The following is a 27,769-nucleotide window of genomic DNA, read 5'->3' on the forward strand; positions in this document are numbered from 1 at the left end:
ATTTCTGCCAACAGTGCTGGGACCTGGATGCTACATATGTAGAGTGAGTGAGTGAGTTATTATTCAAAGATCACATATAGTCTAGGGGGGTACAAATACATAAATCACTAACTGGCATCGCTATAAATGAAACCCCGTCATTAAAACTACTCACTTCGATCTTTAATCAACTTAAATCGACCTTTTTGACAACAGTGCACAATTCTCACCCGCGAACGAAATTTCAACCAATCAGAGCGGGGCGTCTCTGTGACGTCATATGAGGAATAGAATGAGGGCCGATGCAGAATTCATCTACATTTCAGGGGGAAAATTATCTTGTTTACAGGTTTGTTTAAACCTGAAATCGTGACAGCTGTTGTGGAAAATGAAAGCTATATGTTCTCACAATCTTCTGTCATATAATTTTGTCTCCTGCTTTGCCTAGTTTTCGAGTTACAACTTTGTTTTCATAGACGATTCTGTCAAAATCACTTGGTGTTGTTGGGCCTTATTTGTATAATGACTGATCCAAATTGATCCCATTTCTGTGTTTTTTACCTCTATATTTTATCATGTCATGTAAAAATATGACGTCTATTACGTATGATATTAAAAATTGACATTTGATTTATTTGAATCGGTAAACTAAACAACCCTATTTTGCCATTGCTACAAGAATCTGAAATTTTACTTAGGTAAATAGGTACATACAGTTTTAGCACACAGCAAATGCTTATATGTATTTCTTATGCAACAATGACGTTCTGTTTGTATTCTCAAAACAGTGTCGGCCCATAAGTTTTCACATGCAATACAGCAATTAATACTCCCTCGTTGTAACCCGTGTTAGGTGGTATAAACCTACACATGTTATTTGTTATCACTCACTTGATGGTCAGTTAATGAATTTATAACAAGTATAATCAGTGGTAACACCACTTAGATTACCGACAAAGGTTCCTATTTGGCATTTCTTGTGTCTGGAGTAAATATTCAACATCATAAACATGGATCAAAAGGATTAACCGATAACACGCCGATTGATTAATTACTTTTATCTTACACAGCGGATTTGTCAAAAGGTAGTGTTTATGTAAGTAGATTTCTTAATCTATACTGAATACACTCTGTCGTGTCTGTGTCTGCGTAAAAACAACGTCCTTCCTACAAATGATTAACCTCCCATACAGTGAGTGAGTGAGTTTAGTTTTACGCCGCACTCAGCAATATTCCAGCTATATGGCGGCAGTCTGTAAATAATCGAGTCTGGACCAGACAATCCAGTGATCAACCTCCCATACAGTGATTGATTGCTCATTATTGGCTAACTAAATTAACGTTTTTAAAGAATGGCGGACATTATGCAATTAGTTGCCAGATGTGCTATCTTGGGTAACCAATGAGACTATACACCAATGTGACATACCTGAAACGATATATCACTTTTTCGTATACTAAACTGTTAAAAGACACATTACTTGGAACAGCTGCAAATAAATGTCATGTCACTCGTTTTTGTAGATATTGATGGGGACATTCCTCGAACAAGGTAATAGCCTGACATTGTTCCTATAAATTTAATTTGTTTTAATTTTAATATTTGCATTTTGTTTTTATTCATTTGTCGTAGCATTCAACAGAATCGTTGTTTTCGCCGTGAAGTGTAAGGAGACATACACTAGGGTGTGTGTGCGAATTATGATTCATGGCAAACTATAAAATGTCTAGGTATTACAGCCCTGTTATAAATGCACTATAAGTATCAGCAGATCGTCTGCTTCTTATTTAGTTTCAAAATGATAATAAACTAATTAGGATTATAAGACCAAATATAAAGACGTACATTGACTAGTATCTATCGCGCAGTATTGTCACTTCGACCCCCCCCCCCCCACCTCACTTCATCCTTATGTTATAAGTTGTGTCATGCAAAATGGTTTTGGTTATGATTCAAATACATATTTAACTACGAGTAGAAAGTAGTTTTGATTTTCTAACTTGATGAAAACAAACCATAATCTCATTAATTCTAACAGACTTTATCCCGTGACTTCACGATTTTCAAAAATGGCTGCGCCCTGTCGAGAACATCCGCCAGTCTGAGGATAAATGCTATTTAGGTTTGTTTTCACCGAGTTACAAAATTAAAACTACTTTCTACTGGTAGTAAAATATGTATTTGATTGATGGCCAATAGGATTTTGCATGACTTAGCGTATAACAATTTCTCTCGTGGAAGCGAAGTGGCTGTCAATATAATACTACTTATAGTATTATTGTTACTTCGACCACAATCTCGCTTCTGAGGCAGAAATCGTTATGTTACAAGTTGTGTCATGGAAAATCTTTATGGTCATCAATCATATACATATTTTACTACGACTAGTAAGTAGTTTTGATTCTTTAACTTCCGTGAAGCGATCTGAACACAAGTAAGATATCGTTTCAGGTTTCCACAACGCTCGCATCGCACTCACAAACATAACCCATTTTGCACGAACTGCGGGGTCCTGTGGAAATCTGTGTATGGCTATACCATCGCCCGACCTCTAGGAGCAATTGACGACAACGCAACGATTTGGAATGTCTTCGTTGATGTCGAGAAATCATCGAAATGACGAGCTTGCTACACACTTTCTATACAACTAACTGAAAATCCTTCCTCATATGACGTCACTGCAGTGCTCTGGCGACAGAGTTAAGTAACCTGTCTGTGGTTTCGTTGGCGGCGAGAGGGAAGCAGGCGACTTTTTGGCAACTTTTAATCGCTCGGTACTAATTAACCTCAAGTTTTTAAGGAATGAATTTGGTCTTCCGCATAAGACTGACCACAAATCTTTCATATATGTAATAGTTAAAAGAGTAAAAAAATACAAAGTTTATTGGTTGTTTAACGTCACATCGGCAATATTTCAGCCATATCGTGACGACTACATATGTAGAAGATTTCCTCGTGATAATGTAAAAGCTCTTCCTCAGATGTAATGATCTCATCAATTGCAAAATTACTACCAGGCACTTCTGTCTTGAAGTTTGGTAAGAGGTGGAAATCTGAGTGAGTGAGTGAGGTTAGCTTTACGCCGCACTCAGCAATATTCGAGCTATATGGCGCCGGTCTGTAAATAATAGAGTCTGGACCAGACAATCCAGTGATCAAGAACATGAGCATCGATCTCATATGGGATGCGATGACATGTGTCAACCAAGTCAGCGAGTCTGACAACCCGATCTCGTTAGTCGCCTCTTACGACAAGCATTGGTTGCTGAAGGCCAGTATTGGAAATCTGACGAATACGGAGGATGTTCAATGAAAAGCCAAAGTCATGAAATGTTGATTGGTTGGTTAGGTGTTTAACGCCACACTCAGCAATATTCAATCTATATGGTGGCGATCTGTCTGGACCATAGAATCCAGCAATCAACAGCATGAGCACCGATCTACACAATTGGGATACCTCTGTTAACACGAACAGCTTCTTCTCATACATATGACCGCCTGAGACAAATGAACCTCAAATCAAAATATTCAATGTACCCCAAAAATTATACATTGACTTCCTGCCATGAACTAAAATTCCAAACAGAGTTTGTAAGACAGCAAGGGTTTACCATTATAAAAATATAGAGAGATCTCATATCGGAATCTGACCACCATGCATAACGTCATATCAATCTCTACTGTTGGGCTATTTATATATTTGTTCCTTGGTGTATGCATGTACGGAAAGTGTTTTGTCCATTATGTGCTAATTAATAGGTGGTGGTGAAGATATTCCATTCCAAGATGTCATTAATCTCTGACTTTGACGTATGGAATTTAGTCAGATAGTCGTAAGCGCCATACATTAACATTAACTTACGACAATCTTAGTGCTAAGAGAGCTTCGAAAATCTAAGCCCTAGGTTACTAAGTGCTTAGCAAATCAACTAGATCTCATTAAAAACGTCGTGAAGTTTTACGAGAGGCCTATAATACAGTGACTGTTCATTGTCATCTTCTACCATGAATATATACGTCAATACTGTCACGATAGATGACTATATTGATATGTGTAGGGCGCCTTTATTGTTAACTGTGCATTGAGATCATTCAGACGTTGTCTTTAACATGGACCTGTTCTGAGGTTTTTCCCCTTGTGACAATACTTTAAGTTGACACCACGTTTGCATGAGTGTGCCATCTGTCGCCATGAACAGTCAGGAACGTTCTTTGTTGAGAACAACCAGACCATTCTACGTCAATACAATCACAATAAATCGATATATCCATACATATAGGCCGCCTATATTTTTAATTCTACTATCAGTTCAAACCATTGTAAGAATCTTCTCCCTCCAAACAGGTACGTTGCTCTGCATGCATCTTTCAACTCCAGCTACTTATATCTACACTAATAGTTTTGCTTGTTGTCTTTGATAACAATCCATTCAGCATTAACAAGTATGAAGATATATACATCTCTTCAAATGTTTAGACTCACTTAAAACGCTCACTATATGTTAGGTATATATCTATATTTAGTTACATCGAAGATTGCTTTTTCCTCTAACTTGGGGGAACCAACTGCAAACTTAATGCAGATGAATTGCACGAGGATCATGCATCAAATTGTTGAAAAGCATTTGCAAATATCGTGCATTTGAACATCTACGTTGTGGTGTAAAGTTTTGTTAAGAATCCACCAATTTTAATCCCTGATTTTCATCATTTACTGAACTCATGACAATAAGCTTTTCAACGTTACGAATTTGTTTTACAATACATCAATTTATGTCTAGTAGGCTTCTCCTAAACTGTATGGAATATTTTGCCAAATTTAGTTTTGAACAGTTGACTGAAGTAATATTTACACAAGTGAGTCTAAACATTTGATGAGAAGTACATAGCAGTGTCCTTTGTAGATTCTGTGTACTGTAATATGTAGTATTCGAGGTGATACAAAGACTCAGGGGGTTCAAGAATCCCTTTTAAACTGAAGTTGATATTATGGTCACATAATTATATTATGAGCTACAATTCAGAGAGCACAGAATATGCAATGAGCCAAATAGCCTTCTCTGATTCCATGACCAACATATACTATTGCAAAAAAGAAACGCATAACCCAGAAATCTGTTGCGAAATTGTATTTTAAAACATGTATAACTCGTCCACAAATAAACTTTAGTACATGAATTTTTACATCAGTTTAGAAGAAGGTAATTTCTATACAACCAAGTGGATTATTGTAGATAACGGAGACGTTGAACGCGATGGTGACGACGTAGCTTGGTCCCGACGTCGGGTTTCCTGGCTCTCAGTCCAATCTCTCTCAACCTGTTCCGTACAGTTTGACCGGATATCCTCCGAGGTCCAGGCACCCTGGCTGCTGTGTGCCCTCACCCGTGGCAGTACGATCACGCAATTGTAGTACCCGGATGTACCGATCTTGGGCTGCAATGGTACTGGAGGTCTGCCTGTATGGGGACGGTCATTTGTTATACCTGTTTGGTTGTAACGAGCTAAAAGCAGTGATATCGTGCACAGACTAACATTCAGACGCCTGGCAAGAGAAGATTGGTAATCTCCAGCGTGCATTCTTTTAATGGCGATGTTCCGTGTCGCAGCGTCAAGACGTGGCGTAGTGATTTGACCTTGAAACCCCTTCAAAACGGATGCCGATTTCCGAAAATAATCTGGACTTCTATAGCCAGACAGTGCATGCTCTTTGCTGTACAATTTCAAGTGGAAGGTGATTTCTGTTGTGTTGTGTCGATGCATTTTTTAATTCTTGTGCACCAATGAACAAGCATCGGGATCCGAACCAGAAGCGAAATAATTCCATGTTTAAGATGACATTGTTCAGTGATTTACTTGATATTAAATGAAAGCATTGAAACAGTAGAATGTAGTGAGTGTTTAATCAGTGTATTTTGTTATGGCTAGTATCATGATGAAGTCAACATTTGGGTCAGTCAGAGTCATTTTGGGTGGTTATTCAGGCACCATTTCGAGGTGCGAAAGAAGCTTAGGTTGCTTAGACCCATGAGCCCAATTGCCTTTTTAAGGTATCTTTGCGTTATTTGTAAAATGCCACAATGCCGATCTTTGCAATGAATACTGCACAATGCGGTTTGAAATAAACTGCAGTAAGAATGTTTTCTTGAAAACATAAATAGTTTAATTGGTTTTGTGCTGATTTGTTAAACTCTGAAAGCTGAACTGTATATTATGTCCAGTTACTACTCACCTTTTAATAAATTGATGATGTCACAGTGTAGACAAGAAACGTAAAGAATTGATCAAGACAGAATGTTTTGCATAGCAACAAATCAGCTTCATCAAAAAATATTAACAGATTGAAACCATTGATCTCATACAAGTCAATGACATCTAGGTTATTGTCTCCACAAAAGCTAGCAGCTTGGACAAATTCCAAGTGGGATGCAAAACAGAGAAAGCCTTGAGGAAAATCACTTTCAAACTGAGACATTTGTATCACTTTCGTCCAGTGCTTAAGTTTCCCCTTCATCTTGCTTTGGATGATTTCTATAATAAAGAGTAAACAACACTGTATGCTGAAGACCCACGTGCTTAACATAACATAGTAAAATTTCGTGAGGTCGCATTCACACACTATTAGCATAGCTAGCCAAAATGAGAGAATTTGGCTTACCGTATTCCATTCGGATGCAAATATTTCAATGTAGAAATGGGTTTTTGAGCAAGTTCTTTTTTCAAAGAGTGTCAGATAAAACAAATCAATACGCAGTCCTATGCTTACACACTATTATGCATATTATGTGGAAATACAATTCTAATCTTCTTGTATACGTTGTGTACATTCAAAGTGGTATGCGGGATGCCCAAAGTTTAGCATCGTTTTTTTGTCTGTTTATAACAACAAAAACAATCAATGCACATGAAAACAAATGAGTGTTATAATGTAGGACATTCAGTAAGAAAATACATACCCGTTTCCCTTTACTTTGCAAATGGCGAATGAGCCTCGTTTTCCGTTTGAGCATGCGCAGATCTAACAAGTGAACATATCGCAATATCGCCGTATCGCAATATCGCCGTATCGGAATATCGCAGAATCGCAATATCGCAATATTGCCGCATCGCCATGTCGTGTCGTGTTATCGCCATATAGTGTCGTGTTATCGCCATTTCGTGTCGTGTTATCGCCATATCGTGTCGTGTTATCGCCACTGCTTGTCGAGTTGTTGACATTTAGTGTCGCATCGCCATATCGTGTCTTGTTATAACCATGTCGTGTCGTGATTTTGCTATTTCGTTTTTGGTTGTATCGCAATATCGCTGTATCGTGTCGCCATATCGCAATATCGTGTCGTACTATCGCTTTGTTGCGATATCGCCTTGATTTCTTCAGGGCGATAAAGCGATGGCCCGAATGAGCCACCATACATAACTGTAAACGCTGCATATTTGTAAATTAGAAAAGACTGGCCTCATGCAAGCTTTTGAGGGCACTCTTCGTGTTGGTTTGTATTACTATAGAGATATTCATATACACCTGCGACATCCAGGTTCATGAAAATACATATTTATTCATGAAAATGACTGCTTTGCTTGCTCTCCATTGGGCTTCGATGACATCAGGTGGAATCGCATAACCTATGTAAACAAAGGATCACTACGCAAATCGAAATAGCGTTACACGTTTTAGGATATTTTCTCAGTGGAAGTAAACCAAAGAAGTGCAATTAGACGTGTAGACTCCTCAGAAATAAAAGCGTGAAGAAATAAGTGCAATATATTGAGTGAACTGAGCATAATCGTCACATCCCTCTGGCCCGTAGGGTGTCGTCCCGAGAAGGCTAAAATATATCATATTTCGTATAACCCAGGAGAGCTCATTTTCCAGGGAGTAGGGGAGTACCGCCAAGGCTAAAGATATGGTGAATTATTTAGGGTTGACTGCACGTTAATGCTGTTATACCTTTAGAAAAGTAGACTCGTCCACAAATGAGGTATACCTCCACTAATGAAAATAAACTCTTGGACTGACGATTTATACTTTAATAATATCATATATTCAACAAGTTAAAATGCCAATATCATCACTATTATCAGTCACATTAGTCAAGGCGACTTGTACACTGGCAAAGGACGGCATGGTGGCTGCTGTGTGTTTGTCAGTTTGGTTGAGTTCAGCGTTAAAGATCTGCTGGACAGGAGTGATGTGAATCTTGACAATTTCCCTCATTCTAGCTATTAGGGCTGTGACGATGCATCGAACTATCGATGGATTGCAATTGTTGAGTCTGCGATGGCAATTAATCGATGGTAGAACGAACGACTATCGATGCATCGATAGAATGTGTGACTATCGATAGTTTAGTAATTGACTTTATTTTTATTAACTATTTATGTTGTTTTGTATTTTTATATTGTTTTGGTGCAGACTTGCAGCTTCATTGAGTTTATGTTTTAACTGTTTACTTGATCTGGGTTTCAAGTTTATTGTCAGTTATTAAAAGAGATTGAAACTACTTCAACTTGTTTCGATTTCATATAAACTATTCATTCATTTGGAAAATGACATGAAATGAGAAAATTCAACGAGAAAAAAACTATTGCAATACTATGGCAATAGTTGGTCGCAACAGACTATCGCTATCGCAATAGTTGTTTCCCCCTCAATAGTCACCCCTACTACGTATAATTCTGATGTGATCTGCATTCTCAACAGGAGATGAGTGTGCGGAGTAGTGGATGTAATGTGGTCTCCGATGGTGCTACATGTTCCATTGCAGCCAGGAATGACACACTTGACGCTTGACATTCAGTCTGTATCAGTATCCTGCATGAAGCACTTGTTGACCGCCTCTATGAAGTAACAAACTCAGCTCCCTGAAGATTTGTCATTTTCACGCGGAGTGTGAAACTTGCATAGGTTAATATACAACATTGCAAAAAAGAATAAGATGAGATAAGCAGGTCTTGCTAACACAAGAAAAAAGCTTAGGTGATCAAAGTAGAAGACAAGAAAGTCATGTTTATACTACAAAACATAATATGTATGGTTGATCAAAGCATCCTAATTAAGATGCTGAGTAAGTCATGTTTATACGTTGAAAACAAATAGATCTTCTACATTGTCTGTGTGGCATGAATGATTGCATAAACATGACTTTCTTATCTTCTTTCTTTGATCAACCATACTTGTCTTCTTTGTTTTGTTATCCCTTTCACTTATGCTAAGGGGGAGGGACCGCCAGACCGACAACCGAGTTAATTTCCTCATTTCAGCCCCTTCTAGCACGTCGGCCTGACGCAACATTTAGCCTTTGCCAATTTAAAAAGGATTAGCGAAACAATGGCAGTGGGGGGTTAAATCTGGGGGACATGTCAAAAAGGTTATTTTCGGCTGGCAAGATGGTCGTACATTCGTTCATATATTCATACAATTAATCAATCACTAGCAACTTTCAATCATTTCATTCACACACTGAGCAATTTACATGCATTACATACATTTATTCTAAGCACTTTTCATACATACATTACATAGATTTACGAGGGTCGATCAAAAAGTACGTAGACTAACTATATTCTCGATGTCCAATGTTTTCTTGGTGATTCTCCATTTTATTTATCGCCCCTCGTATTTTAGCACTTTTTACACATTTCAAGGTTATGACCTGCAATTTAAAGTCACAACTCTGCATAGTATTCATACTTCTTCACTAATTACATCACAGTCACGACATATGCTATGTTTTGAACACTCATTTAGTTAAAGTTAACATGCAGGTGTATGTGGAATTATGTCCTTTCCAAATACTAAATACCCGTTTGCTTTAAACGGTATGGTGTACTGCACGGCTTAAATTATTTTCAGAAACGGATGTTGAGGCCATCGACGTGTCTTGTCTTTCCTTAAATTCGCCACAAGTTGTCACAAGTGCCTACTAAAGCTAAAACTACGACACTCCTGTGCGATGGATGCGGGCGAAGCTTCAAAACTAAGAATGGCTTGAAACTTATGGAGATTCGAATGTGTTGTATGTAATGAGAAATTCAACCAACTGTCGAGTTACAAATCTCATGTAAATCAACATCGTGGTTTTAGAACCAGAGAAGTGTCCAGGTTGTAAGAATTCGAACTTATCACAAAAAGACCTTGTGCGTCATCGCAAGACCTGTTCGGGTAAGGATGACACCAGGGAATGTGATGTCTGTCGGAGTGTCGAAGCAATGGATTACATGTATAAACACAAGAGATGCTACCACGATTTTAGAATGTACAGGCGCCGAAGTTAACGTTCTGGCAGTGTTTGAACAGACAGAATATTTTCACAGACAATCTTATAAATAACAACCTATGATTATGTCACAATATACTAAAGTATTGAAAATGGCGTAATTTTCTCGATTTTGACCTATATGCAGTTTTATACATGGATAAACTAGAACATAAATTTTGAGTGCAGGAATTCACATGTTTGGGACAATTTCACAGCTTCGATCCGTTGTCCGTCCATTCATCATTAGATTTAAAATATTCGTTGAAATGATTCTTGATGTCACAGTCACACATTGAGTATTAGACAATGAAGAATATTTTCACATAAATACACTCGAATATTTCTGATAAAAATTAAAGTTAGTGACAGAAGCATGGTCATTAGGGTATGCAAAGTCACAATTATTTAAGTTTTTCTGTGTAATCGCTAATGCATAAATTATGATTATTGAGAAAGAATAGCCAAATAGTATAGCCATATTATGAATAAACATTCTGATTTCTTTTTATTAAACCGAAACTTTCAATGTATTTGAAATTATCATTACGTCAGAGGTGGCCGGACTTGGGGAAGTTTGCCATAGGTGTGTTGTGTACTTGATTGTCACGATTAACTTGCCAGTTGTAACGAATCATTTATTGCAAATAATGGTTTCATAATACATTGTATTGATGTTCACAAAATTCGCGATAAAATGAGTATATTATAGATTAAGTGAAGTAACGTACGTCACTTTAGTTGTGTAACTGGTTGTTACGTTAATGTGGGTTTTCAGTTGCTCCAGTGTTGGAGTAATGTTTGGTTATTTCTCAGTAGAAAAATATCTGCCCCTCAGTTTGAATAATGTTTGGTAATAAAGTCCGAGTTCAATGGTAGCAATGGAAAGTCGCCATCAGTAATAGGAGAAACATAGCACGCATTTAGCCTGAAAATTAAAAGAAAACACATTGTAGCAGGGATTTTGTTAAAATACATGTCATCATTATCATACAACTCCCCGTACAGTGCCACATTTATTTCCTGCAACTCCTCGTACAGTACCGGTGCAACAACCATTAAGGCGTACAGTCTGTATTTTGCCATGTTTCTCGCTAAATGTAAAAAAATAAGCATTAAAGCTTCACACAGGGGTTTGAATAAGACTAATTTTGTTGTAAAAGTTAACAAAAGCACCGTGTGGTCATCATTTGTGTAATATCAGGAGTAAAACAAGCTTTTTTTCCGCAGTCGGAGAGCCGCTTGAAATAGACATTTATGACAAGAATAGAAACAATATCATTATCATCTGGTTCCAAATAGGTGGAGAAAGACGTTATTTATTGTTATATTTAAAATGTTGCATTTATTAAAGGTGGGGAATACCTTAAACTAACCGAGAATGTGAAGCCTTTGTTTACCGCGGAAAACTGTACAGCGGAAAATGGGTTGTTGCAGAGGTGCAACATCCGATTTTCATGTACAGTCGAATAACCCCTGTGAAATAGGGCAGTGTACACTCTACAGGCTTGTCGTTGAAGGTTGTGAGTTTAAAGAGGACAAGATGCTACCGATGTAGGTAGCATGTGAGAGTTGCAATCTGTTGTGTATGGTGGTGCCTCCGGGTTAAGCAAACTGTTAGGTTTCACTTGAGCTGTCTTTGCACTTGTTCCTGATTGACTATTTCAACAGAGTGATTTCCTGTCTGAATATCGTCCAATATGTATGTCTTGGCTTTTTGGACCGGGACGTTATATGATAGGAGCAGTGGCGGTGATCGCTGTTCTGGTTGTCTGTCGACAGATTCTAAAACCTGTAGTTCTTCCTCCGCTACCGCTATTTTCTTTTGTGTTTCCAGGAGTGTGAGCTAATTATCCATTTCAGCTTCCTTTACAAAGAGTTCGGAGTCCATTTCAGCCTTTAAAGCGAAAGCTCAGCCTCATTCTGAGCAAACTGTAGCTCAACACGAGTGAATTCTCCTTTCAACGTTATCACTGAACTAGCGTTCGATTTACTGGACACGATTTGATTTAGACTGATTTGATGATTCACTGTGAACTGAAGAAGTTCGAGTTTACTGTTTAGACACGATTTCCAGATTTAAGACTGATTTCGATGATTGGGAACCTGTGAACTGAACTGAAGATCCCGTTAGTCGCCTCTTACGACAAGATAGACGACGTCCTGAAGACCTATTCTACCCCGGATCTTCACGGGACTGAAGACGACGTTCTGATCCTGTGACTCGCGATGGTGTTGTCCGGAGACAATTCCCTGTCTCCGGATGACGACATAGTTGGGACTTCGGATGAGAAAGATTAATGTCTTTTTATTGTGCTGTCTGTGCTCTGGGAGAAATAAATCAAACTGCTTGTCAGTGTCGTTATTTATAACAGTGTCGTTACATTACACTGATGGTGATTTAGTAAAAAAAACTTAGTTGTCCCATTTTTTCCGATGCAATAGGATTGACTATTATTTCCTATTTAATTCACATAAACATGGCCGGAGACGCTGGCTTGCAAAGCGTCATGGGAGATAACTCCTTATACAAAGGAAGAATGTAATCAAAGGGAGATAAGATCATCAACCTAATGTGACAGAATCCTGGTCAAATGTAGACAACCTACAACTGTTGTTATTAATGTAACATTACAACCCAACATAACGTCAATGTCTCTATCGACGTTCGATATCACTGACAAATTGTAAGAGTCGACTAAGGGGGTCTGTTTGTCAGACTCGTTGACTTTGTTGACACACGTCCAGACTCGATCATTTACAGACCTCTGGAATATTGCTTAAAGCGGCGTAAAACCTTACTCGCTCACTCTACTCTTTACACAAACTCGAAACAAACCCACTGCGAGTAAGGCAAGAAGCTTCCTGTATATCTTTACCTTACTGTTATTAGGGCTACTTGCCTCTAGGCAGGAGACCTATTGTAATCGTTCGGATTATTATTATTATTTATTATTCCGTCGATGTTTGTACCAAACATACCTCCTAAACGAATGCTCCGAATCACTTACCAAAATTGACACAGATGCCCACCGAGGTGAAGATATTCCCCTTACAAAATCTCTGGGCTCTAGGCCCAATAGCAAAGGGGAGATAATTCAAAATTAATTCCAAAATTTAACAGCAAATGTCTCAAGAACTAATTGTTCCAATACTTCCAAATCTCTTGTACAGATGCACAATCGAATTCCTAACAATTTTCCCTGGATGGGTCAAGTCGCTAAAATGTACCGTTTGGCAGTTATTTTTGTTTTCAGTTTTTGGCCATGTTTTTTCAGCAGTTTTCATCCCAAAATGTGCTGAGCTCGAATCATCAGCTCTCGACATTCCACAACACTAGTTGTTTTGACCGTAGACCCAAGAACAACTGAGATACAGCCTTTTAAAGAGGGAACTATTTCTTCTCCAGAACTTCTTAAAAAGGTACATGACCCCCGCGACCCCGGCTGTATTTGGAAGATCCGCTCGCCTGTCAAAAACGTGTTCTGGCTCCGTTTTGGACGATTTCTAGCCCTCAAATACAATTCAAACACCCGTAACTCTCAAACAAACCGTCCGATTTCGACCAACATGTACCTGTACAAGTGGGCTATTAGTGTCGATTATAACTACTGATTGCAGTAATGTATCTCCAAAGACTAGCAGTGAAATGATTCATATAAACTAAAACCATTACAACTTTCATCAAATATGACAGACACAATAGGCTAGATAGAACTAAAACCAAAGAACCCATCATCGTTGCTTGCAACTATATTTGAAGACTTGTATCCATAGCTTAGTTTGTGTTCTCAAATTGCAAAGGAGTGTACATTTTTCAAGTTCTTGCTCATCTGTGTCGTACGTAATACTCTTACTGAACACAGCTTTACCTCAGAGACAGTATATTGTATACACGCAATAATGTTACTGAACTTAGCTTTAGCTCAGAGACAGTATATTGTATACATGCAGTACTCTTACTGAACTTAGCTTTAGCTCAGAGACAGTATATTGTATACATGCAATGACCTTACTGAACTTAGCTTTAGCTCAGAGACAGTATATTGTATACATGCAATACTCTTACTGAACACAGCTTTAGCTCAGAGACAGTATATTGTATACATGCAATACTCTTACTGAACTTAGCTTTAGCTCAGAGACAGTATATTGTATACACGCAATAACGTTGCTTAACACAGTTTTAGCTCAGAGACAGTATATTGTATACATGCAATACTCTTACTGAACTTAGCTTTAGCTCAGAGACAGTATATTGTATACATGCAATACTACGTTACTGAACACAGCTTTAGCTCAGAGACAGTATATTGTATACACGCAATGACGTTACTGAACACAGCTTTTACGCTCAGAGACAGTATATTGTATACATGCAATGACGTTACTGATCTTAGCTTTAGCTCACAGACAGTATATTGTATACATAATACTCTTACTGCAATACTCAGAGACAGTTACTGAACTCTTAGCTTTAGCTCAGAGACAGTATATTGTATACATGCAATACTCTTACTGAACACAGCTTTAGCTCAGAGACAGTATATTGTATACACGCAATGCTCTTACTGAACACAGCTTTAGCTCAGAGACAGTATATTGTATCCATGCAATACTCTTACTGAACACAGCTTTAGCTCAGAGACAGTATATTGTATACATGCAATACTCTTACTGAACACAGCTTTAGCTCAGAGACAGTATATTGTATACATGCAATACTCTTACTGAACACAGCTTTAGCTCAGAGACAGTATATTGTACTAGCTTATATGTATACACGCAATACTCTTACTGAACTTAGCTTTAGCTCAGAGACAGTATATTGTATACATGCAATACTCTTACTGAACACAGCTTTAGCTCAGAGACAGTATATTGTATACATGCAATACTCTTACTGAACTTAGCTTTAGCTCAGAGACAGTATATTGTATACATGCAATACTCTTACTGAACTTAGCTTTAGCTCAGAGACAGTATATTGTATACATGCAATACTCTTACTGAACACAGCTTTAGCTCAGAGACAGTATATTGTATACATGCAATACTCTTACTGAACACAGCTTTAGCTCACAGAGGACAGTATATTGTATACATGCAATACTCTTACTGAACTTAGCTTTAGCTCAGATGCACAGACAGTATATTGTATACATGCAATAATGTTACTGAACACACACGGCGGGGACACCAGAAATGGGCTTCACACATTGTACCCATGTGGGGATTCGAACCCGGGTCTTCGGCGTGACGAGCCAACGCTTTAACCACTAGGCTACCCCACCGCCCCTTGAATGCATAGAAAACTAAAAAGTTGTAAAAAGGCAATTAATATACTGGACAAAAAGAGTTAGGGATATACGTAAATTTTGAAATTATAAATAATGATCTATTTATTCATTGACACACTGATAAAATATCAATCATAAAAATACCAATATCCTTAACTTATTTTGTCCAGAATATAACATTCCGATAATTGTGATATGAACGTCACACTTTATCGAATCGACGTATATGAGTGACATGTCATGATAGAAATGTTTACAGTGACGCGTTTACAGGTGACTCACATCGCTAACTCCCGGTGTTATTGAATAGTGTGAACGTACCTGGAATTGCTTATGATCTTGGACAGGGCTTGTCGTTTTTTGACTGTCGCACATTGTATTTTGTGTTCTAATACCCACATACATGGATGTGACTGAGTCAAAATGGAGAATTACCGAATGGAGAATGAATATTTAATGTCTTTGTTTGTTGTGTCATGACGTAGGTCATGTCCAAATAATCTCGCCGGTTTCTCCAATGACCCGACCCCATTTTAGTGCCTATGTTCACGGGGGTGAAGTGTTCAGTGACAGACACCAGATATACCAATAACGTCATCCGGCCGAAATGGACATTTCCACACAAGCTTGTGAGCAGCAATGCGAGGAAAACAATTATATTCGAAAAATAATAGTTGCCCTGAAGGTTCGAATGAAACAATACCACGGTCGCTCTCAGGTTATAATCTTACCCGTGAAGATCCGGATTAGAATTGATCTTCAGTAACCCAAGCGTGTCGTAAGAGCATCCTGAAGGGCGAAGGTTTTACAGGATTAAAGCTGGGTCCAATAGCATTATTGCATGTATAGCCGACCACGTACAACGCCACATTGGCCCATGAAGATCCGGGTTAGAATTGATCTTCAGTAAACCACGTTCATCGACACATTGACCCGTGAAGATTAGACTTGATCTTCAGCCATGCTTGTCGTTAGAGGCGACTAACGGGATCAGGTGGTCAGGCTCGCTGACGTGGTTGACACGTGATCGTATCCCAATTGCGTAGATCGATGCTCATGTTGTTGATCACTAGATTGTCTGGTCCAGACTCGATTTTTTACAGACCACAGCCATATAGCAGGAATATTGCTGAGTGCGGCGTAAAACTAAACTCCCTCACTCACTCAGGTTATAATTCATATTCTGACACCATGTTTATTTTTCCTTTTTCGCAATATTTTAAGAAGATCTAGCATGTCCTGTGAACGGATTGTCTGTAGTTATAAAGACGAACATAACATAAAGACAAAATATCTTTTCCCAGTATTTGGGGGAAATGAATCACTACGTATATACGACACTACTTACTATGATATATACCTGTAGAGATACGGGTTAGAATTGGTCTTCTGTAACCCATGCTTGTCGTAAGAGGTGACTAACGGGATCTGATGGCCAGGCTCGCTGACTTGGTTGACATATGTCATTGTTTCCCAATTGCGTAGATTGCTGTTTATGCCGTTGATCACTGGATAGTCTGGTCCAGATTCGGTTATTTACAGACCGGTGCCAAATTAACGGTGCAGCGTTAAAGAACAAACAAACAATAACATACTAGTGTGTGAAATACATACATGTACATGAAGATTTGCGTACCTTGCGAGCCTTGATGATTTGGTCGTGGATTTTCAATATCAGGCCCCTTCGCAACATCCCATAAACCCACCCTAGAATAATAAACGGTTGTCCTAAACCCCACACGCATCCCGAACGATGGCGCTGGCTTCCTACACCCGGTTGACCATCATTCTCTTAAACAAAGAAGGACACAGACAGGGTTACTTGATGTTTTTATCAGATGCAGGAGTACATTACTCTTGAATGTTTAGCTCTGGTGGCGCACAGTCGTCCAATTCATCATCCGCATCCACCATCCTAATCTGACAGGCATCATTGACAACCTTGCAGCCCTCAGGTGCCCCAAATGCCCCTCCTGCATAGCCAAATCTACAAATAAAATGTTGCTGCATGTCTTGAAACTGGAAACACTTCCAACACCAATACGGTATTGTCCATCTGACGTTTAATTGCCGCTGTAATCTGTTTATGCTTAACACTGATATAAACATTCAAACTCAGAATCGTTGACACAATAATTGTATTCATGTCGCATCTGTCATCAAACTGTTGATTTTATACAGCTATCATTTTATGTAATATCGCTTGATATGATTGTTATTCATTCATTCTGATATAAAACACACACAAAACACACATTAACATCCCCACGCATGTCCCCTAAAAGTACCGTAGAGACGCTTAGATGTCCTTTCTTTTAAAATTCAATTTCGATTTTTAAATTTTAAAACACTAAATATAGCCGTGATTTAGTGTCAGGAGTGGCGAGATGTACCAGCTTTTCAATATTGGTTCTTGTCCTACAATGGCAGTGGATGATATAAATGTCTCAAAGTGCGTTTGTGTACGTGATGTATTTTGAAGAAGAGAAACATGTCCAGGGGCTAAAAACAGCAGGATGCGCATCGACGTGTTATTCACCTATCCCCACAGTGATATCAATCTTCCCCTGACAGAATTGTCCACACAGTGTTATCCACCTACCCCTGACAGAAGTGTCCACACAGGGTTATCTACCTACTCCTGACAGAAGAGTCCAAGGAGTGTTATCTACCTTCCCCTGACAGAAGAGTCCCGACAGTGTTATCTACAAACCCCTGACAGAAGAGTCCCAACAGCGTTATCTACCTTCCGCTGACAGAAGAGTCCAAGGAGTGTTATCCACCTTCCCCTGGCAGAAGAGTCCCGACAGTGTTATCTACCTACTCCTGACAGAAGAGTCCACACAGTGTTATCTATATACCCCTGACAGAAGAGTCCCAACAGTGGTATCCACCTACCCCTGACAGAAGTGTCCCAACAGTGGTATTCACCTGACAGAAGAGTCCAAGGAGTGTTATCTATATACTTCTGACAGAGGAGTCCCAACAGTGGTATCTACCTACCTCTGACAGAAGAGTCCCAACAGTGGTATCTATCTACCCCTGACAGAAGAGTCCAAGGAGTGTTATCTACCTTCCCCTGACAGAAGAGTCCCAACAGTGTTATCTACAAACCCCTGACAGAAGAGTCCCAACAGCGTTATCTACCTTCCGCTGACAGAAGAGTCCAAGGAGTGTTATCCACCTTCCCCTGGCAGAAGAGTCCCGACAGTGTTATCTACCTACTCCTGACAGAAGAGTCCACACAGTGTTATCTATATACCTTCCGCTGACAGAAGAGTCCAAGGAGTGTTATCCACCTTCCCCTGGCAGAAGAGTCCCGACAGTGTTATCTACCTACTCCTGACAGAAGAGTCCACACAGTGTTATCTATATACCCCTGACAGAAGAGTCCCAACAGTGGTATCCACCTACCCCTGACAGAAGTGTCCCAACAGTGGTATTCCCCTGACAGAAGAGTCCAAGGAGTGTTATCTACCTTCCCCTGACAGAAGAGTACCGACAGTGTTATCTACCTACTCCTGGCAGAGGAGTCCCAACAGTGGTATTCACCTTCCCCTGATAGGAGAGTCCCAGCAGTGGTTTCTACATATCTCTGACAGAAGAGTCCCAACAGTGTTATCTACATACCTATGACAGAAGAGGCCCAACAGTGTTATCTATAAACCTCTGACAGAAGAGTCCCGACAGTGTTATCTACATACCTATGACAGAAGAGGCCCAGCAGTGTTATCTACCTTCCCCTGACAGAAGAGTCCAAGGAGTGTTATCTACCTTCCCCTGACAGAAGAGTACCGACAGTGTTATCTACCTACTCCTGGCAGAGGAGTCCCAACAGTGGTATTCACCTTCCCCTGATAGAAGAGTCCCAGCAGTGGTTTCTACATATCTCTGACAGAAGAGTCCCAACAGTGTTATCTACATACCTATGACAGAAGAGGCCCAGCAGTGTTATCTATAAACCTCTGACAGAAGAGTCCCAACAGTGTTATCTACATACCTATGACAGAAGAGGCCCAGCAGTGTTATCTACAAATCCCTGACAGAGGAGTCCCAACAGTGTTATCTATATACCCCTGACAGAAGAGTCCCAGCAGTGGTATCTACAAACCCCTGACAGAAGAGTCCCGACAGTGTTATCTATATACCCCTGACAGAAGAGTCCCGACAGTGTTATCTACATACCCCTGACAGAAGAGTCCCGACAGTGTTATCTACCTACCCCTGACTAAAGAATCCCCACGGTATTTAATACCTACCCTTGACAGTAGAGTCCTGAGTCTGAGCACGAACAGTCCATGCATTCCGTTGTTTTCCACTTCGATCCGGGCAGGAACCGAATACCTTTGTAGGTACAAAAGGAAATCACTGTTCCCCACTCTGAAAGGAAAGCATCAAGCATTACACGGTTCCTTTCATTTGCCTTTCTCAACGTAAACTTCATTTTGACCTAAGTCTCACATGAAACACGGGTTATTGTTTTAGTGAGTCTCGTTAATTACATCGAACCGAAAAATTCCATTGCTTTTGGGAGCTCGGCATGGAAACAATAAGATTTGACTGCGAAGCTTCAGCATTTCATCAACAACTCTTGAAGAAGTCAAAACTGTTTTGGACGTAGAGCGGCATTGGCGGACTGCTAAGTTGTGGGGACGTGATAGTTGTTTTGGATGTTAGGAAAGGGGGGTTAATGAAAGATCCCCATGAATCGGTTTGCCTCTTTGTAAATGATACTGAAAACCAACTGTCACTCATTTCCAAACACAGAGATTCCGCTGGACGGCTTGGAAGAAACAATTCAGTGGATCGCTCTCTGGCTGAGTCTTCCAATGTCCTGATGGCTTTGATCTTGTATTGTAAGGGCGTTCTCATGGCGCGATTTGTAGTAACAATTTGTAGTATGCAACACAGTTGAAATCGAACACCTAAATCGTAATCGCAAGCTCTAGACCAATCAAATCCCTTAAATCTGTGTCCGTCCCAGAGTGACGTGTATGTTGATATCATGTCAGTGGACCTTCTCAATCTGCTTCCTCTGACCTTGTGTTTGCCAAAGGTTACCAGAATTGCAATAACATGAATGCCCTTATGCAACCTAAGAAATCTCGACTCAACAGTTCTATACATAGTTCGTTTTGGACTATCAAATGCTTTTGAATCACTTTCAGACAGCAATGATAGCAGGTATTCACGAAAGGTGGATGTATCTGCACCCAGTGTGTCAAATAGCCACTGACCCGCTAGCCGTGACTCCACAGTCACTTGCCCGTCGGGGTTGGGAATTTTCATGGCGTCATTTTGTGAATATATCACTGTTTCCGACTTGTTAAGTTATAATACACTTTTAAGTCATGCAAGATTATGGCTTGATAAAATCATATACTTCTCATAAAAACATTAGACTCACTAGTGTAAATATATCTACTTATTTCAGGCAACTGTTCTAGACTAGATTTTGCTAAATATTCCATAATGCTTAAAGGTACTGTTTACACATGAACTGATGTATTGTAAAACAAATTCGTGACGTTGAAAAGATTATTGTCATGAGTGCAATAAATAATAAAAATCAGTCAAAATTGATGAATTCTTTACAAAACTTTACACCAAAACGCAGCTGTTCATATGCACGATATTGACACATGCTTTTCAACAGTTTGATGCATGATCCTCGTGCAATTCATCTGCATAAGGTTTGTAGTTGGTTCCCCCAAGTTAGAGGACAAATCTATCTTCGATGTAACCATATATATGCATAACATATAGTGAGTATTTTAAGTGAGTCTAAACCTTTGATGGGAAGTATATTAGCAGCTTAATGATGAAACCCGTGTCATGCCTACAATATCTTATTCTCATCTCATCTATTTTGTAATCTTTTGATGAGTTACTATATTTAGATGTCGGGCTAGTGAATTATTTTGTGGGCTAATAACCTTCAGGCATATCTAGCCCGCCTGGCTAGCAAAGTTTGGAAACTATTTCGCACACTGTCTGCTCCACCCGTGCAGTCCATCCGATTTGTTTTAGAAAGATTTACTCAGGGCCTGCATTATCCTGGAGTGAGAGACTCGTCGTGACACCATGTAGCCACAACTGTTTATATTACCAGTAACATGCAGTTGCCTTTATTTGTCAATGCTTGACATGGGCCATTTGATTATACAACTGCTTGAAAAGAGATCAGTAATCGGGAAATCAATTGTATGAACATCAAAGTCGTTGGTTGGTTTGTTGTTTAACGCCGCACTCAGCAATATTCCAGCTATATGGCGGTGGTCTGTAAATAATCGGGTCTGGACCAGACAATCCAGTGATCAACAGCATGAGCATAGATATAAGCAATTTGGATACGATGACATGTGTCAACCATGTCACCAAGCCTGACCACCCGATCCCGTTAGTCGCCTTTTACGACAAGCATGGGTTGCTGAAGATTAATTCTGACCCGGATCTTCACGGGTAAAATATCAACGTCAAATCGTGGGGTGTAATAATGCAGGCTCTACTACGAAAAAGAAAAGACACTACATGAAGTACCTCATTCGCTATTCGCAGTGTCTGGCGCCCACGTTTTGGTTTATTATTCTGAAAACGCACAAGTGTGGAAGTTCTATGTACCTAGTAACTGTTAATGAAAGGGTTGTTGATTTTTGCCACCGCTCGATGCCTGACAGCAATTTTACCTTGTGTATGAATTCCAAGAGCCTAGTTTTTATTTGGCTTCTGAAGCCGAAGTATCAGGTTCAGATACCCATTTGGGTAATGTAGAGAAGAACAATGCTGGCGCTCCCCGAAATAAAAAAATACTCTAAATGTCGAAAAAGTAATGAAATAATGAAAACAATTCGAAAGTTTTCGATCATATAATTAAGTAAAGATGAAATACCCGAAATTTCGAACATATATTCTTTACAAAATAGAAACAAACTTTTTTTGACAGAAACCAATCCATACTGAATCCAACACGTGGGGAATGGATGTCGACGACAAAACGCTTTAAAAAAGAAACATTGAAGAAAAACGTAACGTTACACTTACGTCTGTAGTAAATCGCTAAAACGCATCTTACATGAAATGCACGTTCATCATCAAATTGTGTATCACCTTGAGTGGACTTCGCAGCATAAGATGGTAAGGCTCTTCAGCATATCCAGACAGAACATCTCAAACCTACGGACCCGATACAACTATACTGGGAGTGTTAATGACAGACCCAGGTCAGGTCGACCTAGAGTTACAACCGCCGCCCAGGATCGCTACATCCAGTTGAGACATTTCGTTCAAACACCACGTCCGCGTCATTCACAACAATCCGACTCCCTGGACTGCGCCGAATCTCCGACCAGACACTGCGCAATTGGTTATGGGAAGCCCGACTATTTGCCAGAAGACCAGTTCAACGTCACACCGTTCCCTTCATCAATGATCAACGATTAATGTTTGGAGCATGACAATGCTCGACCTCACGTTGCACGCGTTTGACAGGACTTCCTCGAGCAAAACAATGTTCAGGTGTTACCTTGGCTTTTTCGATCACCCGATATGTTCCCCATTGAACATCTATGTGATACTCTTGATCTATGCTTGCGCCAGCGTGATCCGCCACCTCAGACACTACAAGAACTGCACACAGCACTTCAGCAAGAGTATCAAAACATTCCTCAAGACAGCATTCGGCATCTCCTTTCTTCTATGGGTCACCGCTGCCAAGCTGTTATCGATGCTAATGGTGGTCACACCAGATACTGACATTTTACTCTGACTCTGTGGTTTTACCAAACACTTTCTGAGTAATCATGTTTTGACAAAACAGCATGTATAGTTTCAGTTTTTGAAGAGTATATATACACATAATTTGATAAACGAGAAATTGAAGTTTCTATAAAGATAATTTATGCTAAATAGTTTTAAAATTGAGCTCTCGTAAACTCGTTCACTCAAAAAACGTCGCGTTTTTTTCCAGTTTTTATGGCAACTATATTCTGGGATACCTGAATATGAAGGATGCAGTGAGAAGTTCAGGCTGTACACTCACTGTTTGTTTCCGTTTCAATCGCACCACGGGAAACAGATCCCAGGGCACAGGTGACCAGGAGAAGAAGAGTAAATACTTGCAGATACATGACGTATTGGCGAGTAGGTCTTCCTGAAAGAACGGTAACAACAAATGCAAGTAGAACCAATCGAACCTCGTCCACCACTGCAGTGTTTGGTCATTGCAGTGAGTGATTGACTTTAGTTTTACGCCGCACTCAGCAATGTTGCAGCTATATGGCGGCGTTCCGTATATACTCGAGTCTGGATCAAACAATCCAGTGATCAACAACATGAGCATCGATCTACGCAATTGGGACACGATGGCATATGTCAATCAAGTCAACGAGCTTGAGGCCCATCAGTTGCCTCTTACGACAAGCATGGGCATCTGAAGACCAATTCTAACCCGGATCGTCACGGGTCTGTGGTCATTGCAGGACTCAGATTATAAAAATAATAATAAATGCATATTTATAATGCGCCCTTTCCACAACCTAAGGCATGCTCAAAGAGCTACAGAATATTTACACAGGAGTATTTACAGCTGAAATTATACGTAATATTCTGAGAAAAGGTGGGTTTTAAGTCTGGACTTAAAAATGTCAGTTGTGTCAGAGCTTATAATGGCACATGGGAGAGAGTTCCAAAGCGCAGGTGCAGAGTAAGAGAACGATCGGTGTCCAAAGGATTTCAGTTTGTAGGATGGGATGACCAGTAGATTTGTGTGTTTGAGCGCAAGATGCGTGCAGGGACATACGGATGTAAGAGTTCAGACAAGAAGGAGGGATCAAAACCACGGAGGCACTTGTATGTCAGACAGAGGATCTTAAAGTCAATTTTGGCCCTAACTGGTACCCAATGCAGTTCTTTCAACACCGGTGTTATATGGGAACGTTTAGAAGTCTTGCTGATGATGCGGGCGGAAGTGTTTGGGATCGTTCCAGGGTATCCAGGGTACATTAGCTGGATGAGGGGCAGGGTTAGTATCTGGTTGAAGTACAGAGCTAAAATTCATCGGCAGAATTTCAAACATATCGTGTCGAGGAGTGTATATTAATGATAAGTCCATTGGTATAGCGCCCTATATCCAATCACCAAGTGGTTGCTCATGGCGCTGACATATTTACAACAGGAGTTCATTTAGATGTCATAGTGCTTCTTGAACAGGAACGTTTTAAAATTAGACTGGAAGCTGGCTATTGAGGGGGATGCTTTAAGGCACCCATGCATATTGTTCCAGAGGATAGCTGACAAGTAGGAAAAACGTCGATGTCCGTATGTCTTCAGATGTGCATTTGGGACGATGAGCAGCGACTGATTGGCTGATCTAAGAGTCCTGGTTGGAACGTACTCTCTGACAAGACTAGAGAGATGGGATGGAGCTGCGTTGTTAAGACATCTATAAGCCATGCTAAATATCTTGTATTCTATCCTGGCTGGGAGTGGTAACCAGTGAAATATATATAACTTTATTCAGTAGAAAGGCCACAGGCCCATGTACAATATATATTACAATACAAAAGGTATGATGTGCACAATAACTAGAACATATTTTATATATTCACAATAATAATACGCTACGTCGCATAAACGCTTCCTTAATATAATTTGCATACATATATAAATAATTGCTATTTTCATTTTGAAGAAGGCGAATGAGAGAGTTTCTATCTTTACAGTCAATATTTAACATGTATCCTGTTCTTAAATCATCATATTGTGGGTAAATAGACATAAAATGAACCTACCGAATGAAATGTTTGACTATGAATGTATTTACAATGCACTTTAGTCCATCTTGTTATTCCAAGACAAGACCAATTATGATTGTAACGACTTCCTGGACACACAAACAAAGTGATGCCATTGTACGTCAAACCAACATGTCACATGGTGACTGGAACAATTGTGGTCAGGTTAGATCCAGACTCAATTCTTCAAAGACCACCGCCACACAGCTGTAATATTGCTGTGTGCAGCGTTAAACAACAAACAAAATAATTAGGTACACTGTTATATTTACCGGATTAGAACATTAGTCAGTGAGTGAGTGAGTTAATATTTAGCGTCATATCGGCAATAATTCAGCCATATCGTGATGATATAGAACGTAAAAACCTGTTAGGACAGTAAAAATACTAGAGTATCACAGATATATATTTAAAACTGGTTCGCTATCGTAAAATTAAATCACTATAGACAGAACACATATAAACACGTGATATAGATCACCAACACTTGAAGGTAGATCACCATACTAGGGTCCATGGGGACTTACAGTACTTTTGCTACCTGCATGGACCCTAGCTGGATTTACACATCCCTTCAGTTGGCAAAATGTTTTAATAAATATATGATAAAATAGAGCTAAAGTCTTACGTACCCTTCAGGGGACAATAAAACTTTTCAATTATAATCGCAGTTGATAAGTAACATTTATATAAAAGACCCTATTACTGATTTTGACATTGAAATATTTATCCCTTGTGATGGCAAAACCAATACAGTCATTAGTTAAAGTATAAAGTTAAATGATAATGTCAAACCCTAAGAAAATAGATCCTCTCAAACCCATGTTAATGGTTAGAGGAGGCTAAATGGAAGATCTCGCCACTCAAGGTAACGTGGTTGACGATAGATCACCGTTTCCTAATTTCGTGGATCGAAGTTCATAACAAGACCATATGAAGACTTCAATACAACAGAGATTGTTGAACCCCTTGAGACACTGCGCCACATCAAATACTACTATTAAACGTACATAATGTGAAAGTCAAGGAATTAATCTCAATAAGACGATTATTATTAACTTGATTATTTACATAATTGTTTGAATAATGCTGAATGGGGCGTTATCAAGCAACAACACAAATATTGTACAGCCTTAGCCCCAAGTATCTACAATTGTTTGATGACCAATCTGTAGTGCAACTTACCTGATCACTGAAGAGACTTCTAAATGCGTGTGTTCGCAATGGGCAGTTAACAATAAATGCGTCCAACGTACATGGACATAAACGTGTATTGTGACAGTATTGACGTATATATTCATGGTAGCAGGTGACACTGAACAATTACGTTGATGAATACACGACACGTTTTTGTTTTCTTTATGCGACGTTTCAGAGCTTATTCTTGCTCCTTCACCAGGTGAATAAGGAAGGAGAAATAATTACCTCTGAAAGGTCGTATAAAGAATAATAAGAGGCTATCCATATAACGTGTCATGTATTCATTTTCGTCCAGCTGCTAAATGCCCTTCAAGAACTTCAGTTATGCTGATATTGTGTACGCTCTAGGTCACGGTGCTCCTTCCTCAACCACTATATAGCCTGGCAGAGAGGTTCAAGAGGAGAACAGTCTCCACGATTATCCAGGCTCAGGTCCAGGGAACCGATCCACAAAGCGTTCGTAACGTTACGACATGTCGTAACTCTATAGTTTATCATAGGCTTACGAATGTCGTAAGGCTACGAACGCTTTGTGGATCGGGACCCTGGTTGATGAATAAATATGATTACGGTAAAGTGGCTAATTCACTTTTAGCAATATTCCAACAATATCACGGCGGGGTGCAGCAGAAATGGGCTTCATACATTGTACCCCTTGGGAATCGAACCCGGGTCTTCGGCGAGACAAGAGAACGCTTTAACCACTAGGCTACTCTATCGCCCTGATTCAGGAAGATAGACAAGTGACCACCACACATGACCAATACAGTTGATATCACTCATGAAAGATGAGCCGTGAAGATCCATGTTAGAATTGATCTTCAGTAATCCATGCTTGTCGCGAGAGGCGACTCACGGGTTTCGGTGGTCAGGCTAGCTGATTTGGTTGACACGTGTCATCGTATCCCAATTGGGGCGGTGGGGTAGCCTAGTGGTTAAAACGTTGGCTCGTCACGCCGAAGACCCGGGTTCGAATCGCCACATGGGTACAATGTGTGAAGCCCATTTTTGGTGTCCCCCGCCGTGATGTTGCTGGAATATTGCTAAAAGCGGCGTAAAACCAAACTCAGTCAGTCAGTATCCCAATTGCGTAGATCGATGCTCATGATGTCGATCACTTGATTATCTGGTCGAGACTCGATTATTTACAGACCGCCGCCATATAGCTGGAAATATTGCTGAGTGCAACGTTAAACTAAACTCACTCTCTCCATGTATTTCACAGTATGCAACGACGCTGCA

General features: G+C 39.7%; 2 protein-coding genes across 2 annotated transcripts in view; one reads left to right on the plus strand and one right to left on the minus strand.

Annotated features, from left to right (window-relative positions):
* The first annotated feature begins 4,260 nt into the window (after window positions 1-4,260).
* LOC124284511 (beta-microseminoprotein-like) overlaps window positions 4,261-27,769 on the plus strand; it is a 40,349-nt gene continuing 16,840 nt past the window's right edge. Inside the window, exon 1 of the mRNA XM_046720595.1 lies at window positions 4,261-4,325. The gene's annotated coding sequence lies outside the window, so the exon portion shown is untranslated. The remainder of the gene's footprint in view (window positions 4,326-27,769) is intronic.
* LOC124284510 lies at window positions 17,354-26,614 on the minus strand. Its single transcript, XM_046720594.1, has 4 exons — window positions 26,513-26,614; window positions 23,575-23,685; window positions 19,796-19,916; window positions 17,354-17,523 (listed from the first exon to the last, which is right to left on the minus strand). Exons 2-4 carry the CDS (start codon window positions 23,660-23,662, stop codon window positions 17,388-17,390), a joined length of 345 nt encoding a protein of 114 aa, XP_046576550.1. The 5' UTR covers window positions 23,663-23,685; window positions 26,513-26,614; the 3' UTR covers window positions 17,354-17,387.

This window comes from Haliotis rubra, unplaced genomic scaffold (assembly GCF_003918875.1).
Source record: "Haliotis rubra isolate DU_JTF1 unplaced genomic scaffold, ASM391887v1 Scf338, whole genome shotgun sequence".
In the NCBI taxonomy this organism is placed as follows: Eukaryota; Metazoa; Mollusca; class Gastropoda; order Lepetellida; family Haliotidae; genus Haliotis; species Haliotis rubra.

Coding starts and splice junctions, on each gene's coding strand:
- LOC124284510 (XM_046720594.1), bottom strand. CDS start 23,662: ATGTATCTGCAAGTATTTACTCTTCTTCTCCTGGTCACCTGTGCCCTG. Junction 19,917..23,574: donor GATTGAAACGGAAACAAACA/GTGAGTGTACAG, acceptor CTTTCCTTTCAG/AGTGGGGAACAGTGATTTCC. Junction 17,524..19,795: donor TCAGGACTCTACTGTCAAGG/GTAGGTATTAAA, acceptor TTTTATTTGTAG/ATTTGGCTATGCAGGAGGGG.